The sequence below is a fragment of the Prorops nasuta genome, unplaced genomic scaffold (assembly GCF_024137725.1).
Source record: "Prorops nasuta isolate Cenicafe-Biocafe unplaced genomic scaffold, Cenicafe_Pnas_1.2 PNAS00063, whole genome shotgun sequence".
NCBI lineage: Eukaryota > Metazoa > Arthropoda > Insecta > Hymenoptera > Bethylidae > Prorops > Prorops nasuta.
In genome coordinates this window covers 225,546-246,685 of record NW_027116860.1, presented here as the reverse complement: position 1 = coordinate 246,685, position 21,140 = coordinate 225,546, and the positions used below count along the sequence as shown (strand labels likewise).

The 21,140-nt window shown below is 38.0% G+C and overlaps 1 protein-coding gene across 2 annotated transcripts in view; it reads right to left on the bottom strand.

The window, feature by feature from the left end:
- Window positions 1-20,893, bottom strand: part of timeout (circadian regulator timeout) — a 114,408-nt gene extending 93,515 nt beyond the window's left edge. The window contains exons 1-15 of one of the 2 annotated variants that reach the window (XM_066745521.1): window positions 20,770-20,893; window positions 20,405-20,534; window positions 20,169-20,322; window positions 19,900-20,080; window positions 19,692-19,823; window positions 19,269-19,364; window positions 19,031-19,194; window positions 18,064-18,181; window positions 17,449-17,711; window positions 17,169-17,301; window positions 16,941-17,095; window positions 15,486-15,616; window positions 15,246-15,393; window positions 15,092-15,172; window positions 10,045-10,142 (exon numbers count right to left, since the gene is read on the bottom strand). In XM_066745521.1, the coding sequence (XP_066601618.1) occupies window positions 10,045-10,142; window positions 15,092-15,172; window positions 15,246-15,393; window positions 15,486-15,616; window positions 16,941-17,095; window positions 17,169-17,301; window positions 17,449-17,711; window positions 18,064-18,181; window positions 19,031-19,194; window positions 19,269-19,364; window positions 19,692-19,823; window positions 19,900-20,080; window positions 20,169-20,322; window positions 20,405-20,498 (1,948 nt within the window). In that variant the 5' untranslated portion in view covers window positions 20,499-20,534; window positions 20,770-20,893. The other variant, XM_066745522.1, reaches the window with a different exon arrangement.
- Window positions 20,894-21,140: the final 247 nt, after the last annotated feature.

Here is a 21,140-nt window from a genome sequence, read left to right as displayed (position 1 = left end):
TTTGGTCGTTGAAGGAAATCTCGATGTGTAGATAGGGGAGCGCCGGATAGGAGCGTAATGAGAAGTCGAGGATGTAACCAAATTCCTAACCGTACTTTACAGTTAGCCTGCCTCACCAAAGCCTCGTAGCAATTTGCATAAATAGTGCTGGAGGGACACAAGGATAGCCCCACGGTAAAATGCGGTTCTTTCTAAGACCGTAAAAAACGATAATTGGTTATTGAGTCATTGAGTTCCTCAGATGAAATCTCCTATCTCATTGGGCCAAGCCCGGCCCGGGCGTCTCTCTCCGTTTTCTCTCATTCTCTTCCCTGCTGCTGCTGCTGCTGCTTCCTTTGCCCTCTCTCCCACAACCCTTAAACCTGTCTTCCGCAATCTCCACCGTGCTCCCACTATATCTTTTCGTGGCTGAACCAGCTTCTCCAACGCTTCGCATCTCTCCATCTCCCAGACCAGCTATTCTCATCTTTCCTGCCTCCACTCTTTACCGCTCCTCTCCACTTTACTCTCATCTTTCGGCTTATTTCTCTGCATTGATCATTCCTTCACGCTTCGATTCCTATATCTCATCTGCTCCCTGTCTTTTGCAGCTACGCTCTCGCTTCCGTTCGGCTTGTGCACTTTTTTCCTATCCTTTTACCACCCCCTCCCCTTCCTCCTCACCTCTTCTTCTTTTCTTCTCTTCTTAGCCCCCCCCCCCCCTTCCCCCGCCCCACTATTTCCTCCATCTCCTTTCTCTCTCTCTTTCTCCAGCTTTCTTTATTTCGCAATTCAAGACCTCTCTATATGCAGTGACTCTCTGGTCGCGAAATAAATAACTCGGTAGAAGCGCATTCGCCGCGCCATCGATTCGAATTCAATTTTCTGGCGAAAGTTTCGCGCGGAAAGAGGGTGCTGGGAGATGCCGTTGCGAGTGCAAAATCTCTGAAGAAATATACGAATACTTTGAATTCAGATACGCAAACCATCAACGGCAATTCGTAAAAATCATTTTTCTTCGTGAAAAGTCAGATTTATCACCGCTGATACAGTCCATCGATCATTCGCTGTGCCAGTATCCTTTACCCTCCCCTAACTACCCCTTTTAAATACGCCTGCCAGGCAAGCTTTCAGCTTGATTTCGCATAGCCGAACAAATTCTCAGAACCAATTATCGTGGAAACCACGGCATCGAGTCGCATTCAATTTTCCGACAAAAGTTTTAGGCGAGAAGAGGGTTCCGAAATACCATAGGTGGTCGCTGACACAAGCGTTCACCTACTAGAGAAATATTTGAGCACCGTAAGCTTGAATTTCGTGACGATCGAATATAATCCATCGAAATCTCCAGTTATTAAAGTACCAGAAACTTTTGCCGATCAATGCGAAATTATACGCGCAGCAGCACCGAGTCCAGCAAAATTTTCCATAATCGTCCTACGGTTCTCTATACGTATACACATGTACCTACATATATATATATATATATATATCAGAATGATGGCTACCAATTTCGCTCATTTTTTTCTCCAAATCTTTTTCGGGATATATATAACGTCGGAGGCTTATTTGCCATTTTGACACTCGGATAAATTCCATTGCTCGCTATTATATTTTGGAGATTCCTCCTTCTGAGATTTGAAATATTCGAATGTATAGGTACGAAAGACGCGCGCGAGAACGGGATAGAAAGATGAGAGCTTCTTTCAGCAGGATCCAACAACCGCAATGCCGTAGGTATTATACGAGACATTGCTCCGCGCGGTTTTCCACGAACGAATGAGCGAATTCACCCCCGGCGATATGTCGACGGCATGATCTATGCGAGACAAGCGAAATGTAGAAGCCGACTGAATACTGCGCCCGGGCTTCTCTATGAGCGCAACAGAAATATTTCCCGGTATCTATATACCTATTACTCCACTGAACATTCAAAAACTCGAACAAATATGCTGCTCTGGTCTTTTGACCATTTCTCTATAGACACTCGGAAAAATTGTACATTGTATTTGACCCCATTAACATTTATAAATTAAATTTATTGATACTGGGATTGACTGTTAATGGGGTCGAAAACACAATGTACAATATTTTTGAGTGTATATACCTATAGCATACTTTTAATTTTATTGAACTTTGAGTGATTAAAAAACTCTACCATACGAAGCGAAAATGAATAAATTACAATTAAATGACAATATGCGTCACGTACTGGATTCGAAAGGACGACGACTGACGGTGATACCGAGAGATAATTGACAAAAATCGATAACAGTATAATGTAAACAATGAATTTGACGAGCTAATCCTGCACACTTAAAACACCGACAGCATTTCAAATAATTATTATATGTATATAGTTAGGAATATTGTTTAACTTTTAAGAGATGTGATAAAAGATTTTATCCGTCGAGATAAATGTTGATAATCGAACATTGCAGGACTCAAGGATTGGTTGAAAAAATGAAACGAAGAAGAGGAATTAAGGAAAAGGATGGCGAGGGTGGCCAATATATACACAGACGAATGCTCGAATGTTTAGATTTTCACGGTTGTTTGTAAGTGAAGAAGGGAGGAATTGGAGGAGAGAGTGTAGGTACATATCTATAGAGGTGGCCGGGAGAGAATGAGAGGAGGAACGTGCCGGAGGTTCGAAACTCCGGCTGTGCAGATAGGAGAGAAAACGTCGGCTTGGATACAATATAAATGATCCCGTCGGCACCCCGTGCAGTTTGGACTAACTTCCATTTACATATCTGTATTATTCAAGCACGACTGTTATTCAATTTCTACGTAAGTCACAAATGCATTATTATTTTACGGTGTACGCGCTACCGGCAGGAAACGCGAATCCGCGGCTTTCTTTGAATTATCCGTGAAAAATCGAGAAGGCGAAACTCCGTGGAGATAATACAAAGACAAAATATAAGCCCTGTAGAGAGTACAAAGTCGTTTCCCGTACAAAGGATGCCTCTTGACCTTGAATCGCAAGACTCTCTCCGGATTATTCAGAGAAGAAGCGTCGTCGGCCAACTCGATGGATCCCCTTATCGCACCGACTTTATCAAATACCCCGACCGATGGAGAAGCTATTTTTAAAATGAAACTTTCCACGTCTTCTCGATTTTATTATTTTCAGAGGAAGAGTATTTATGTAACGGTATACGCGTACAGCACGTCTGAGCGTGGGTACTAACTAACCAAAAACTCATTTAAGTAAAGGCGTCCGAAGCAACAAAAAAATTAATATACCTTATACTCTAATTTGCATTTATAGTAAGCCGTATCCGTAATAAGCGAAGCAATTTCATGCAATTTAACCTTCAATCATAACTTCATTAACAAGTGGCAGGGATAGGTTAGGGAGGGTATAAGGAGCTTACAGACATGAAGCACTCTTGGTCTTCTCGGTATCCCATTTGTATACCTTATAAAAGTTGCAGATAGCGGCGAAAAGTGTTCACCCCGCAAACAAATGTGTCTGTCTCTATTCTCTTCTCTCTCTTTTTTTTTTTAAATCGTCAGTTTTTCCCTCGGCGAGTATAAAGTGAGAATAAGAAGGTCGTATTCAAGGCAAGTAGCGCAAGATTATAGCCATGGATAAATGGCGTGACTCGGAAAGAAAAACTTGTTTCAACAAAAGGCATAAAGCACGCGGGCGAAAAGATAAGAGCAATTGTCGTTAATGCTCGAACATTGATGCGGTAACACCGTGTCAACGTGCTTTCCCACCATAAAAACGGACACTCTTACCCATTGCCCCATCATGCATTTCGCGGAAATTCCCCCAAAAATTAGTGTTAAAGACGGAACAGAAAATGCCAGCGATTCCAGAGTAGAAATAAAATTAAAGAATTCTCTTAAATTTATGGGGGAAAGATTTGATCGTAGAAAATATCGGAGGGGATGCAGAGGTTCGGTGCAAAATTCCAATCGTGACGAAACGATCGGATTCGCAATAGTTTCGTGTCCATATTTTATGCGAAGCTCGGGCTGGGAAAGCTGTAGTCGGACAGCAGACGTCGAATTGGTTTGTCCCGGAATCGCGGAAGTAACGTAGCGAATCGCAATTTGATCGAAGGAAGGTGAACGTGCTGCCGATTCTAGGTAAATTGGAGGAGCAAGCAGCAGCGGAGTCACGAGGGCGTAGGCGGTGCCAAGGGATGACTCGGGGATGCAGACATATGGCGGCGATCGTCCGGGCGAGCAAGGGATGTAAATTCCAACCATTGCTCCACTTCAAGGATCCCGCTACGATTGTTCCATTCAGTCATTGTTCTTCGGAATTACGCTGCTGCGCGCGCGCACACACACACACTCAAAACCTGTAATATATGAGTCTATTATCGGTGTACGCACGCTTCATACTTTTAAACAGAATCAAACGCTCCGCTACCTCTACACGTAAATGCGAATTATATTTTTATTCAGTCGGAGAATCGAAGAATCAACAGCTTTTGTATTCCTCTCCATCGCAAACGCTTATATCGACAATGCTATCCAATCCAATCATTAATGCTCCAAATTGCGAGCTGAAACAAATGGGAAGCTAAGAACGAACGGGAAATCTATATATCCCTGGTGCTCTCCAACTAAATTCAACCACTAAACGATCAATTGCACAAGTCAGCTTTGAGCTCCAAGAATCAATTAATTAGTTAAATGAAGTTGACAATAATGAAAGTATTTCTGCTCAACTTATTGGAATTGACTTTATACGGGTTTCGTGTGTGATATATACGGGAGCAATCATGAGGATTGACCCACTGACGATTTAATTTGTGAATTATAAATCTTTGGGGTGAGAGAAGGAGGGGGGGGGGGGGGGTTGGGGGAAGTAGAAAAGGAGAAATACACAACTGTGTCTCTTGTCATTACTTTTCTGGCTCGCGTTGAAAACAGGGAAAGAAAAACATATGAAAGAAGATATAGTTGATAAGGGGGAAAGGCCGAGAGCAAATAAACAAGGTTACACCGAAAGAATACTGTCTTTGAACAACTCGATTCCCCTTGGCGACCCTCTTTTTCCCCCAAGAACACAAGTATAAGCGTTTGCATGTCTGAACAATACGGAATCAGCCAGATCTCGTATATGTTATTCGTCCTTCTCAGGTATACTGCGCGCACTGTGTTAGTGATAGGAATACATTGATCGTATCAATGTAGAACACATTTATAATCTATTATAAAAATTTCAAAGATGCAGCATCTCTTTTCAGGATACAAAAAAATGTCTGCAAGATAATTGTGATAAAAATGCATTGATAGAATATAGAAAATATTAAATGTAGTCTAAAATAAACAGAGAAATCAATATGCAAACAAAATGTGGCAAAAAAGTAACATACTGCGCATATAGAGAGAATATTACAGCTAAATATAGTGAAAATCAGACATTTATATTCTATTTTAGAGCACTGTCGTCATATCTTTTCAAATTTCTAAGTTATAAAGCGCACACTGTAAAAATCAACAAAAACCCAATTATTAAAAAGAAACACGAGCTTTTACTGTGATCCCAATGTCCGTAAGTAAAAGCTATAGTAATATTCAGTTAGTTTCTAAATTTGCTGAGTAGTGTGGCTTTTGTATAGATCTACTAGAAATTTGTACTGTGTTTGCAGTAAAAGCTTCAAAATATTAACATTCGCTTGCACAATTCATTGACTTACCAACCCACAAACATTTGCTTAATAACAAATATTATTACAAAAACAAACTTTTGCTTTATAATTCTATAAAACATTTAAAAAAGTCTCCAATTGTCATAGAAAACATACATGTATATACATAGAGTACAGTATATGGAAAGTATCACGCGCGCGCGCGTACTTCATACATATTATGTAAAGTCAAACTTCCCTTAAATATACAAATCCAGAGGCACTATATGTACGATAAGAAAAAAGATTTGATCCCGGAACTATTAAATATGTAGTTACATTTTTCCTCAGCTATAGAGAGCTGTATAGTAATGGCAACTATATATATCACTATAAACGAAACACATTAACATTTACGTATACTCTATACATGCTTGCTGTAAATGAATATTGCATTTTTTAAGTAAATATTTTAAGTACATAATTTTTTAATTTTAAGCAGATACACACACACACACACACACATTAAAATGAAATCTATCGATTTACTCGTGAAAATCTTCAAATAAATATTTACTCCAAAGAAAGCAAAATTTATTTAATTAAAACAATTTTTGCTATCAGTGTATCATTCGTTTCAAAATCAATCCATATCAAAACATAAGTTTTGAAATACATAATATAATATAACAATGTCTATTTTTAATACGTAAAAAGTTGTTAGCAGCATTTATATGTTCATCAGCGTTTTCCTGTAAAATAAACGATTTTTCAATCATCTACAGAAAAATAATATGGGAATACTTTTCAAATCGCTCAATTGAGTAAATCATAATAATAAGTATGAACTTTCATTTTCTCTTAAAATTAATTTAAAATCGACTTTGGTCAAGTTTAAAATTCGATGCAAGATGAGCAACGCATTTAGGGCAAAATGATCCTATAGTGGATTCATCGGTAAGAATCAGTCCAAGGCACAAAAAGTAGTAACGATGATGATGACTAATGTATTTTATAGGCAAAAAACGGTTTAAAAATTGAGTTTTATAGAGAAGATTGAATCCAATGTACTTTTTTCACTCTTTTCACTCATACTTGAATAATTTTTTTTTTTATAAAAAGCAGAATGTTAGCACTAAAATATACTTTTCTACTTCCTTATTGAAAATATTATAGCTTCTGTCTATCGTATCTATATAGGTAAAAGATAATAATTTAAATTATTCGCCATGGGATCATTTGATCCTACGAGTAAGGATAAAATGACCTTTTTGTAAGGTTTACTTTAAATTGATTACTACAAAGTATATCTTTAACAATTTAATTTTGTGGCAGTCATGCAAAAATGTAAAGTAACATATGATCTTTGTTCCATACAATTTGTGCTACGTTAAAATCGATATTAGCGTCACTGTGATGGATTTTTCCTTAGAGAGATTATTTTACCCCACTCTCTTCCCTAATAAGTGGAATTTTAAACTAAGGTGATACTTTTACTTCTTGAATCAAAAAATCATTCTGCATATGCATTTAAGCTATACTGATATAAAACATTTGCACACGCCGCTTCTCAATGTTTGAATGTGCAAATAAAAGCTTCTAACATCTTGCATATTTATTTTTCTCTTAAGATATAAACTTTGTTACAGCCTGTCCCTGTTACTTTTAGTCCCGGTCTACCCTGTATGCTGGTTATACTTCCAGTGATTTTCTAGATGAGATTACTGTCTTCTGACACAGTGGGGAATATCTATGTATACATTTTGATACTAACCGTAATTAAATCAGCGGTTTGTTAAACCCACTGTGCACAATATAAGACTTACTATATTTTCAAGCTACTATTATACTTTTATAGTTAATCATATATATCAAATATAATATAGACAACGATAATAAAATCGTTCTTGATAAGGTATTTTGTAAATATATATAGTTGAGACTGTAAAGATCAAGTTATACTATTTCCATTTTTCTTGGTATACTAGCGAGATATGTGAAATAATGTTAAGAACGCCTCAAGTGGCACAATTATAAACCTCTAAATAAGATTTAGTTAATCGCGCAGTACAAAGTTTACTGTAGAAAACACGTTTGATACAAATGCTAATATTGAAGTTTTCATTTCAATGTCAATTTCTTTGAATGAAAAATTAACGTAATAAACAGGAAAAATTGTATTTAACTTTTTTTTAAGTATCATTCATAATGTTTATAACTTGTGCACATTTGTAAAAAATAATGTTTACAAATATTTATTTATATCTCTATAAATGTTTGGATTTTTTCTCCTAAACGAATAATATTATTACAATTACTGATGTGTAAAACGTTAAATGCCATTGAAATTCATTAATTTTTCCTTGGAATGTAAAAATATGACGTTAGACGTGCGGATACGCAATAAAATTGACTTGAATATTTTCACCATGTGTCAATCGGTTGAACACACACAAAAGGTAAATGTTTACAAGCTTTATCGAATCAGCAGTTAGACTTTCGACTTAGTCTTCATTCATCAAACGATCCCTCTGTGAAAAATAGAAAGTAGTCTCTTTTTTCATTCATCCATCACTGGCCAACAGACTAGAATTGTATCTACGTATGAAAGAGGCCGAAGCGAAACGTAAGCATAAGTGTACGTTTTCCCTTCAAAAGGGAAGGTAAATGTAAAGAAAACTAGGAAAAAATGAGTTTTTAAAAGCAGAGCATATCGCATGTCACCCTGCATGTATTTATATTTTTTAAAGAAAGCAAAGACGTCGAAACGCGAAGTAATTTGTACTTGTATATTGCATTCCTCAAAAGTGACGTGAATAAATAGAACTCTTTACACGAGCATATTGAATTTGCAGAAAAAAGAAGTTTGTAAATGTACCTTGCAGTTAAGAAAAACTCGTCGAGTAGTATACACTCGCGATAAATTACAGTGGACAAGAAATTTAAACTTTTTCTTAATACACTTGACGCAGTATAAAAGATTCTGCTTTAGAATTTATTCGCAGCTCGGTTATCTAGCTGCTTTCTAATTAAAATAAAGAATAAGCAGAAAGAACAATACACTGCGCTTGTCCTTGGCCCACGCTAAATCTTGAAGTGACAAGGAGATAATGGGGTGCACTTCGGACTGCTCGCGTCATAAAATAAAGCTGTCCGGATGTCGTCTTGGCTGTTTTATATAAACCATCGTGAATGGTTAGCTGCCATCGCAAGGCGCTGCTAAGTTGTAAAAGGGGAATTAACATTTAACGACTTCACCAGCCCATTGACGACTATATGAACCACCGTTGTCACGTCAGAAACAGGAAAAAATTTTCAACCGAGTAATTCGTAAAGTCGTAACCGCGATGAATTTTAACTTGTTATCAAAAATGTATAGAAATCAGATGTGGAGCCGAAATAACTGGTAGCCTTATATAATTTCGCGATCGTTATTCCGTATAAAATAGATTCGCTTATCATGGAATATTCCGTTTTCCATCTGTTCAATCTTTAATTATAAATCCTTTCTTTTGGCAACAATATTGATTTCTGCTCTTTATTTGGCATTTAAAACGGTTGAAAATCAGGTTGCTTTTGCTAGGTAGGCAATAAATAGAGATAAATAGCTATATTACGGGAAAGGATCGTCAGAAAATCTCAACAGTTAACGGAGCAGTTATTCATACATAAATTAGAAGCGTGAAATGAATACCAGCAGCGCGTTTAATTAAATTCGTGTCATGATGTATGTGCCAGTTATTACAACCACCCCTGTCTGAGTTTCCCTCAGTAAAATCACGTATTTATAAGTTTTTTCGCGCTTTATATTTTCTTAAAGGAAATAACACCTGCTAACCTCACAGAGGCAAATATTGTTTTTATCTAGGAAATAATCATCATTTTTTTCTGCTCAAATCTCAAGCTCGAATGAATTATTCAAGAAATAGATAACTTTCAACGTAGCGCGAGCTTAGAGAAAATTCGTATTTCCACGATTTAAGTTACTTTAACTTTTTTGTAATGGCAAAGTTTGTAACGTAACGGATGCATTTCTCTCGAGGGATTAGTATGCCGAGCATATCATTTTTTCAATAAACTTCAGTTATCGCGTATACTTATATAAGCTCGAGGTGAAAAATGGAAGACTTAAATTTTATGCTCAATGAACCATTACCCCAGACAATAATAAATGATTTTTAAATTTTGTCAAAGATCGTCAGCTTATACTTATATACTTTGGCCTTTAACTAGGAGGATTTCATAAAATGTAACGTTTAATCCTAAAGCTTTACATATTAATAGGTCCCTAAACTGAGAAATTAAATGCTGGCATAAAATAAGTAATTTTGCCAATTTACATCATGCTATAATACGAGATTACTTTGGAAGTAACGGTAGATTAAAATTCTAATATAGTATACGAATCCGGTTGAAAACTTTAAGTGAGTCTGAGTATGCAAATATTAGAAAAACTACTCACCACCGAGATCCGCAAAGAAGATTTCGCGAAGAGCTAGGAATTCTTCTTCCACAGGTATACCGGCACGACCAAAACAATCGTTCTCCGGCCACACTTCTCTGAAAAAACAAACACGCAAAGACAGTTTAATGGCGAAACGTCAGACGCAAACCATGAAAAAGGAACAAGATACTTGTGAGACGGAGAGGAGAATCGACGCTTTGATCATCAGCATCCATTCTTTTAATTGCAGTAGCGATCTGCTTACACGAGGCAAAACGTGTCATCACTGCGGGAGGTATATATTTGCTTGGTTGTTTTTCGCCAAGAAAATGATGGATCGCCATCAAACCTGAGCGTTAACGAGTGACGCATGATTAAGAAGATCGAAAGCGAGCAGTCGAACGGTTCGTCGAGTTATTCGTTATATCAGGAGGGGAGGGGGTGTCAAATGTGGAGCGCAGCAGGCGTTGGGCGAAGGAAGAAGTATAGGGGGGGTGGAGGTCCGGGTGGTAAACTGAATGGGTCTCGAAGGAGGCTAGCCGAAGCACGAGAGCCTCCCTCGGCAGGATCTATACCAACATCCGGCTGGTTGCGCGTCAAGTGCCTTAGCCTCGTAGCGTCATAGTCTTCCACCCCCACCCACCCCCCCCCCTCCCCATTCTTCACCAACGGGCGCATCCTACCTTTAGACGACCACTAGCGCCGTAGCGAGTGGCCTGTGCCGTACATGCATCACCTTTGCAAAGTGCCTTTGTTCCCGTCAGCTCGGGAGACCAAGTTACTCTCGAGGCCAAGCCCGGAGAACAGGGGACCTTGGAAGAAAACCTCCGATGGAATGATGGCACGAGCATGCCCTGCTTGACTTTCATTACATCTATCAAGCATAGAGGAGGTGAGCAACTATCGGTAGCCAGGCTGCCAGGTTGGCAAGGCTGCTATAGGTTACCAGGTTACCAAGCGTGCTCCTCCACCGTAGATCTAATACGTATCTCTGTTGATGGTAGCTTAAAATATTCCATTGCAAAACTGTCGGGAAATGAGTAGTGTACCATTATACAGTGAATTTCAATGAAGCTCGCTATTCAGGGAGAAATAATGAAATCGATAAAGAGCGAGTTTTCAATTTTATTTAAGGGGCCTTCTTTATGAATTCTGTTGGAAGGAATGGTGGAAGCAGCGGTCGACGGTCCTCCGTTCTCCGTGAAGGTCTATAAGGGAGACTTTGCAATTCCATAAAGGAAAAGAGGACTCGACGGTTCCACGAACGTCCTATTCCCTGTGAGAGTCGAGAGAGAGAGAGAGGAGAACGGCGAAAGTCTGCGTACGTGACTGGAGGACAAAGGTAAAATCACGTCTTCACCTTGGCGGAAGGCACTGAATAGGGTGTAGTTAATGGTGGAAGACTCTTAACCCTGTGCCAGATACCAAGCTGCTCGCGTAAAAAATGCTCTGTTCATCCAGAGTTTTCATTAAAAACCAAGTGCAGCACGTATATCTGGAGGAATATCGTGAGAGATCTCAAAGACGTCAAAAGAAGTCGTGGATAAAAGTTGAGCTGCGTAATAGGATTTGCCCGTTCTGCGATATAAAACTCGATGCATCTACATAGGACTGCTTCCCTCTAATTGCGTTATAAGCAAATACTACTTTTCTTTCGTACGAGCCCATCGCAGCAGCAGCTCGATCTCTGCTGTACCGAACGCTCCAGTAGTAAACAAATACCGCGCGCGGTGATGCAATTAACGAGCCTTTAACGGAACCGATAAGTCAGTGGAAACAAAAGATCGAAAGAGGTTGGAAAACCAGGAAAGCCCATGTTTTATTTCCTCTCGATGTTACCGCACAATGCTGGAATAGCATTAAAATCTGAGAATCGCTTCGGTCACTTGACACGAAATTCCACTTAGGAGCGATTTCAACGACCACGCGGTGCACACCTATAGTATTTTCCTGCGTCTAACTATATATATATATATACTTACACATACCTCACTGTCACTCTCTCCACGTGTAGTAGCGTTTCATATTGTTTTTAGTCAAATGGTGCCTCTGTGTACACACAGAGTCACGCGCGTCCGTTCCCTGCTCACCCCTAACCCTAAACTTCCCTTAGTTTACATACGAACAGAAACGTAATCCTATACGCGAGATACTTACGTACACATACTATATAGACGTATACATACACGGTGCATGGCGCTTAGCGGCGAATGCCACGGACAACTTGGAAAACTCTTCCGAAGCGCAGAATCAAGCTAAATCCTATAAGCAGCCTGGCTAGCTTCTTTGTAAAACCCGATTAACGTAAAACTGGAAAGTTGGCCTCTTTCTTACATCGAAGCACTTGCTTTTCAGCCAATATCCTGAATAACCAAAGACATTATAGTTGCTTATTCATCTTCTTCGCGCGTCACCGTGTATCGCCTTCGCTCGAGCATAAATATACACAGGGTCCAGAATTGAATTCGACCCTCGCGATTAGAGGTGTATGGAAAGAGGATGGAGAAAAAAATCGTAAAGGCCAATCGGAATATTGGAGGAATTGAGTTTTGCTACTATATATTAAATAAAGATGCATATATACATATAGGAATGGGAATGGGAACGGTTGAGCGTGGAGTTTCGTTTACATACGAAGCGAAAGATGTAATCCGGGATACGTATCGAAGAGAGGGTGGGAGGGGGGTCAGGGAACCCCCGAGTACTCGGGGAGAGCTTTCCCGAAAGTGCAAAATCCCCGTCCAGGGTGAATCCAATAAGAGCGACTGGGCTCGGCTGGCGCTGTCCCCGAGGCGGAAGAAGAGTCTCGACGGCCCGGGGGCCGAAAGGGGTGCAGGGCTGTAGCTCTGCCGGGGCAAAGTCTGTCTGAATAGAAATCCACCGCCGTACAATCCCCATTATCCCCCGATTTCGAGTCCCGTGACAATGGAATCTCTCCCCGACGCAACGCGACGCGAAGCATCGGGGTCTTCCATCGAACGCGCACATCTCTTATTCCTATCCTAATAGGTGTGCACGCTATAGCAGCGCTGCACGAATAATAATTATCGCTCGGTCATCCCACGCGTCCTACCACCACCATTCTCCTCCATTCCCCGTAATAGAGCGCATTCGCTGTCCGATCCTCCTGTCATGTGCGAATAACGCTGCTGCCTTGCTTGTTCCGAAAAATCGCACGGTTCTTTTTTTTCTAAAATTTTTAAAGTCAGGTCGAAAGCGGAAAGGACTGGACTCTTTCCATACAACTGCTGTTGCTTGATTATCTTAGCTGCGCGAGGCGAGACCGCACCAAAGTCGACATACATTGCCGAGTGCACCGCTGCTGGCAGACGGCGAGGAGAAAATTAGGGATTGAAGCTGATACCGAAACGACCAAGTATTTGCTAGGCAAACGAAACACGATCACCGGGAACCACTCGTAAGCTCTAAAGGAACATGTATATATAGTCTTGAGCCACTGCATCCGGTATTAGATTGTTTACTCTAATACCTAGGAGGATATTACCATAAACGTGTTATTAATAATATTGTCTCCAGCCATCTGGAGCTGTATGCAACAGTCAACAATATGATCTCCCCTTTTATTATGTTGTGTGCACAAGGTCGTCCTACAACCATGAAATTGCCAGCTTCCATTTTAATCGTGGATCGAGATAAATTTATCCTCCTACCCGTGAAACGAGCACTCGAGAATTATTATAAGGGAAGAACCCATCTCGAGCTTTTCACCGTGTGGAGAAGGGAACAGTGACGCGATAACAAAAATTACAAATCTTAACGTTTACTTAACGCAACCTCCGCACTGTAGAGTTTTTAACGCAGCCCTATCTATCTTTGCGGAAGCAGAGTAACGCAAATTGACGTCTTAAAAAAGGTTCGCTCGCGAGGAGGAATTTTATCTACAGACTGTTTTGCAACAAGATAGCTTGGAACAGTGATTAAGCTTTCCAACTGGAAAGCTTGGTGAAGTGGAACGGAGAAACAAGCCGGGTAGAGTAGGCAAAACTGTACAAATGGACGCGTTTAGAGGTGGAGCGCTTCAAAGAGGCGGGTGTAGGTGCCAGTGCACTTCGATGAACCGATATACGCCCCTATATTCCAGAAGGAGGCGCCCCTTTCAGATTTAATGTAATGTAAATATCTGCGGTAACGCAAGCGCTCGGCCGTTCGTTGCTTAATTGGCCGCAGAGTCTGAAGGAACGATGAACGACGAAAATTTCATAGCGAATCGATATCGCTCCCTGTGCAGCACAGCGCCAAAAATCTCTCAATCTTCGCTGGCTCACCGTCCAATATCCTTTCGATTCCTTCTCCCAACCAAATTTTATAAACGTAAATTCCACCTTTTGTTTTTCTGCTCGCAGCAGAGTTTATTCTTGTCATGCTAATGTTAACGGGTAACACTCGAAAGAGGGAAAGTGCCAAGTATAAAAGAGGTATGCTTTTCAAGTCAGTCGTCGGTACAAGGTTCGCCAGAGCCGTGGTCAAATATTCCCCCAGCTGCAGGAGAATAAATCCCAACTTTCCGTTCACTTTCTAACCCCATTACACCGAGTGCCTTTGTTTGCTAAAACAAAGCTTCCGCAGAAGCCCCAACCCTGCGTCACACAGTTACTCAGAGCCACTCTCGCCACCTTCGGTCCAAGTGTATTGTGCTCCACTGTAAAAAAAAGGGGGTCGCGCGATTCACTAAAAAGTAGCAAGCTTCTGGCGAGACACGCTATACAGTCGGGGTTTCTTTCCATCCTCTCTGCAATAAAATTGGTCCGAGTAAAAATTGTCCGTGACGTTAAAGATCGCGCTGAAATTCAGCGAGGTTGACGAACGTTATCGGCACGGCACCACTTCCAATCTCATCCTCACGCTGGAAGACTGAAGAGCGGAGCAAAGTCCTTGCATGTCAACGAGTTACTTTACAAGCAAGATCGATTTTCAAAATAAACACTGCGCCCTTCGTGCTATTACAGCGATTTAATGTCACTGTCACTTATGAGATAAGCTGATTTTTTCTCTCCCCTCTTTTCTTCTCCACTGTTTCATTCTTCTCCGAGAAAGAAACGCTTACCTTGCCGAACGAAACAGTCCGGTAGCTTGCTCCAACTGCTTTTGACGTAACAGTCTTTGAATTTTTTTCATGGCATCCTCCCTAAAACATCAATATTAAATAAGACTACATAATTCTCAGCGAGATTCGAGGTGTCGATTCATGGGAAACGTACTTTTGATCATCGATTGCTTTATCCGAAGCGGCATCGAATGGCACCACCTCTGGAATCACACCTTCTCGCATCACAGCGGAAAGTTCTGGACCAGTATCGTCCCAAAGCTCGTCCAAGCTTGGAAGGGGTGCTTTCGGCTTCTCCTTTTCTTTAACGAACAATATTTAAATTTTTTACGATAAACATGCAATAAATAAAGGTAAAAGAATTAAAACACAGGAATATATCTGAAATACTCACTTTTCTGACTCTTAGTTTTTTTCTTATGCTTAACTTTCTGTACAACCAGACTGCGGTGTCCTTTGCTGCAGGAGTGTTCCAACATCTTCAAGAAAATATGAGTAGTTGTAACTAGGTCAGCCAGATATTTTCTGTAAGAAAGAACGAAACTATTAAACTATTTTTTGTACACAATAACATTGTCAACTACAAAAGGTTGTACGATTGTTTATTTAATAGGGGAGAATGCATTGGGAGTTTCATAACGAGTAGTGGAAAAAGTTTGAAGAGTCCTTGTCAAAATTACCGCAATTTAATAATCAGAATAATAACTTTCGTATCTTTAGCAAAGTTTCGCCGGCAACATGTCATAGCGCTTTCGTCACTGTCACTTTTGTCAAGTAACTGCAGTATCACAGCATATACCTTCGTTCTTACAATTCCGTCGCGAAAATCCTTGCTAAACCCGTCAAACTCTTAGAAAGTTAAACGCCCACCGCCTTTTCCCATTTCACCGACCGGAAGGTCGATAAAAGTTGTTTATTCCGCCAAGAAACGAAGAAAGAAAATAGTGAGAGGCACAAAGAGGATGGAAAATCGAGGAAAGGAAAGAGAAATGGCCAAACGAAATCGGGTGGAGCACGAGTGGCTTCCTGACTAGCCGATCCGATTGATCCGAAAGTGAATATGCCTGTCTGCTGAAGATAAAACTTTCGGTAAACAGTTATTCCATTTGGCAACATTTTCTATACCTTTGTTACCCTCTTCTTGCTATATATACACGGAAAATCAATTATTTGACAGTGATCAAAAATACACATAAACATATAAATAGTACAATAATTTTCATAAAATAACTTACAAACGCATTTTAGAAAGAAAGGAAATAGCTCTTTACATATTGACTGCTGTATAAACAAACGTAGCTTTTTATGACGATGGAAATGTCGTAAATTAGTAGAAATTGAATAAAATGTCTAAAACTTAAATACTCCAGCTATTCTCCTCCCTGCAGGAAATAAACTTTTAACGAAAATTGCCGATTATTTCTTCGCAAAAGTAAACTCATCGACTTTTAACTTTTTATACGTGTGACTGAATAGAAATTTCAGATTTTTATACAGATGCCGCATTATTAGATCTTACTAAAAAATTCGCAATGCCACGACAAATCGAAAAAGACAAAAAATTTGTAAACTTTTGAAAACTCGGACGCGAGATCCAGGCATCGGCTGCTACACTTTAAAACTTTTCAATCTCGTTACTACCAGGATACTCGATGAATCGCTTGAAAGTTATTAATTAGTTCTACGAACTTCTAAGACTCATCTAATTTTAAGTACGCTCTATAGCATTTAAGAAAGATCGATTGGAAATTTTATTAATGCAGTGATAAATAGCGTATTTATTTTAGAATTATATACACGTCGCTCTTTTAATATTATTTCAATGAAAAATTTAATTTCTATTACTCACCGAGACATTTTAACTTCGTCGAAATTTAACAGTTGGCACAGTATCGTTTCTCTATATTCAGGTACGTAAAATATGTTACTCTTAATAACTTTACTCGAATCTCTAACGCCTTGATCGCTACTCTTATCCATTTCTAATAGCGTCAAAAGAAGCTCCTAGACACCAATAAACATATTTCAGATAAATATGTTATACCAATCTGCGAGTATATAGGAAACAAATTCTTACTTGATAAGCTTTAAGAGCAGTGTGTAATCTTCGTGACCAAATAGGAATCTTTTTTTTATCGGTTACCATCATTTCATAAAATTGTTCCATTTGACGTTGGACCAAGTGGAATACCTCTGTGGATATAGTCTCACTAAACAAAAAACCAGTCAACGCTTAATTTATAATTTAAAAATATATTAATTAAACGAATGTCTGAAATATTTCTAATTTTATAAAAACATTCACTCTGAAACTCGACGACGCGAGTTTTAGTGCAAGGGTAACACAGAGAACTTACCTTACGTATTTCACCTGAAAGTTGTAATGGCGATTAAATTCCATAAAAAATCGCAACGCCCAAAGATAGCAAGTTGGATCCGATAGAATCTCGTGGCTACCACTTACAACACAAGATCTAGCATATCTCATGATAGGGTTATAAGCACCAATTAAAAATTCCACGCAGAATTCCTTTAGAAATAGTCTTACACTCAAGGCGGAAGTACGTTCCCTACTAATGTCCATCATAGCTCGTTTATTTTTCGGCCTTTTTAGGATTTTCTAATTTATAACAGACAAAAATCATACTGATAATACAAACATTCAAGGGGATATAATATTGCAGATTAATTGATTATTTGGATCTATATCTATATTTATACAGGGTCCATCATTTAAAACGCCTCGGAGCATAAATACAAGAAGACGCGTATCGTCATAATTATTAGGGAAATCAACAATTTTTATACCTTTTTGAATGTAAATAGTAAGACGTTTCGAAAAGGTCCTATAGGTCCTATGCAAAAATTGAATATCTTTTACAGTTAAAGAGATACGCGTCATTTTGTATTCATGCTCTGGAGCGTCTTACGCAAAACACCCTGTATAGTAATTAAATCATAATTATATTTACCTTTTCCAGACCAAATTCCACAGATTCTATATTCTTGAATGGCTTGTGACAAATTAGTTGATTTTCACCAATGGCCTTCATATTTGTTACAACATACGTGCCACCAAACTGAGAATGTCTAATAATGAAAAATTATGTAAATTGAAATAAAAAAACTAAAAGCTACATATTTATTACGTTGTAACGAAAAAAGAATCAGTAGCTAGTGCTATTTCGAGACTAAAAAGGAAATGATCATTTAAATCCAATTTCAGACATGACTCCTGAAAATCCAATCAATAGAATAGAAAGCGGCTGTCACCGACAGAAAGTTTGCTAAATGACAAAGATGTGCTTCCATCGACAAGGCCATTCTTTCAACCCCAACTCATTTTCCTACAGTTCTTAAACATTTCAAATAATATTCAAGCTTACATAAAAAAATACTAAATTTTATTTACAAATTTCAAACATCATAGGCTTGTTTAATTAAAATAGGGAAGCGCTCGATTAAATTTTTTTAGCCTTTTTTGATTTATTCGTCGTTCATTACCGACAAAAGATGTAAAAAGCAACTTAATTAGTCTACTGCGTCCTTTATCTACATTTAAGCAGCAAAAATCATCTTATAGCATGGTATCATTTCCGGTATTACTAGCAGCCCTTACAAGAATGTGGTTAGCTTCTTCCCCAACAAGTGGATAAAAGCTTCCATTTATACAGAGGAAGAGCCTGTCTTAAGAATTAGGTCATATTCATTACACGTCTCACATCGCTTCACGAGAGCAAAGCGATTCTCCCTCAAGGCTCACCCAAAGTAAGATGCAGTCCCTGCCTTCATACCATACTTATATCAGTTGACTTTATTTACATGTGCATTAAATTATTCATCACCCTTAAAGTAACTAACAGGTTCTAATTACAGGTTTAATTACTTCATGTAGTTATTTGAAAGGTAGAACAAGACTTAATTAAAGAAATCTTTTACCTTGAACCAGCATATTTTTTCATTTTATCCATTTTTTCTTGTATCTCTTTTTGACGTACAGATAATAAAAGTGCTTCGTCTTTTTCCTTTTCTACAGTACAGCGTTGCAACCCAGCTGAAGCCAGGTTACTTGCATTTTGCTCTTGGAACATTAAGGATATTATCTATGTAAAGTCAAACAATTAAACAAATCTCAACAATGTCAATGCTATTATTATGAAGCTTGTTAAGCACATACCTCTAAAACTTGTATATGATATTGTTGTTCATTATGATTTGTGGCAACATATAAAAGTATATCTACTATTTGTGATGAATGCAAAGCAAATAATACCTGGTGATTTAAAAAAATATTTTCGTCAACACATTTTTTTAGAGCAGAAAAATATTATAATCAAGGCACCATTTTAAAAAATGTTAAAACAAAAATTTTGTTTTTTGATTAATAATAATTGGTTATATTAATCTCCATTGAAGGATCATAGAGAGAGAAAATATATAATGCTTTTATACAAATCACTATAAGCATTAAAATCAAATTCATTAAAATTTAAATCATTGACATAGCTATTCGTTAAGTAAAAAATCTTTTCTCTTTGGTCTTGGTCACTAGGGAATGGTATCAAGAAATTAAATTTCACATTGCAAATTATATTTTCACCTGATCATGGATTGTTGCATCATTATCTGCTCGTTTTTCATTATCATCAGGTGGAATTTGCAAAACGTTTCTAATTAAAATTAAGATTCTGTCAATTGTCATTTCTCTTTCCTCTCCCCTTTCAAAAGGTTCCTTAAATATAAACATGTAAGTTTCTTAAAATCTTCATTGAATAAGGGTTATTATGGAAACAGAAATTTAAAATTACTAGTATAAATATTTTTTCCAGTCGACATTTAATAGCAGTCCAAACACGTTCGTCTGTCATTACTACTTTAGAGGTTTGTTGGAATATTGTTATTTCCTGATAAATGCTACACATTGTTTTATCAGTAGGCATCTGCTCATTAAATATTATTGAGGCAGAGCTTGTTAAATTAATAATCAATCTGAAAAAGTACATAGTTCTTTAGCTCTTATTCCAGCTGTCTTAAGAATGGCTGCTTTTTAAATCATATAAACATTGTCTACAAATACCTTAATAATACATCCCACAACTCATATTTTTCTGGATACTCAATAAGAATTTTAATTAAATCGGTTTGCAAAAGTTTAGTTTGACCAAGGTAACGACGTACTGTATGAATATCATCATCTCTTTTTAAGTACTTGATAAGATCTTTTATTACATCTAAATTGAAATAATTAATTGATATGTAAAAATACAAAAATTTTTAAGACTGTCACTTAAATATCAACCAGCTGTACTATACCTAAACAATGCTTATCTAAATGATATTTATGACCATCATAATATCCTAAAGCCTCACAAGTGGCTGCTAATTCAGCAGAAATGTGATCAGCCATGTTAGCTGGATCTCTTACGGATAGTGCTCTGCAGCTCTAAAAAATAAATATAACAATGAAAAACTAAATGACACATTGTCATTAATATAAAATTGGAGTACGATTTAATGAATATGTGCATAGAGATAAATGAAAACAACACAAAAACAATACCAGCACACCAGATATTAAAATGAGGTTAAGTAAAGCAAAAAACTTCTTAGTTCAATAAAAAAAAAAACGATTCAATTAATGAAAACACTTTACTATATTAATTAATGAAAACACTAACACCCTTTTAGGCTCTTATCAATAGAAGCAGATAAAATTGAAAATCCCTTCGAAGAATGAACACGTTTCCTGATGTTGTCGAAACGCAACAGGTAAAGAAAACGCGGGAATTAAATTGAGTTCAGAAAATCATATGATTGGCTGGCTTGGCTTGACCGTCTGCGTAGTAGTGCACTACACTAGTATTGCGCGTGCACTACGCAAGAGATCTAACTAGGTACCTATTTTATCGGTTACTTTTTATAAATTATTTTTCATCTTTTCACAACAATTTAAATGAAATCTTTTGGGACAAGTCAATATACTACTGAGATGCAGATACCACGTTAAACATATCTGTTGGTTCCAATCTGACATAACTCGTAAAAAATC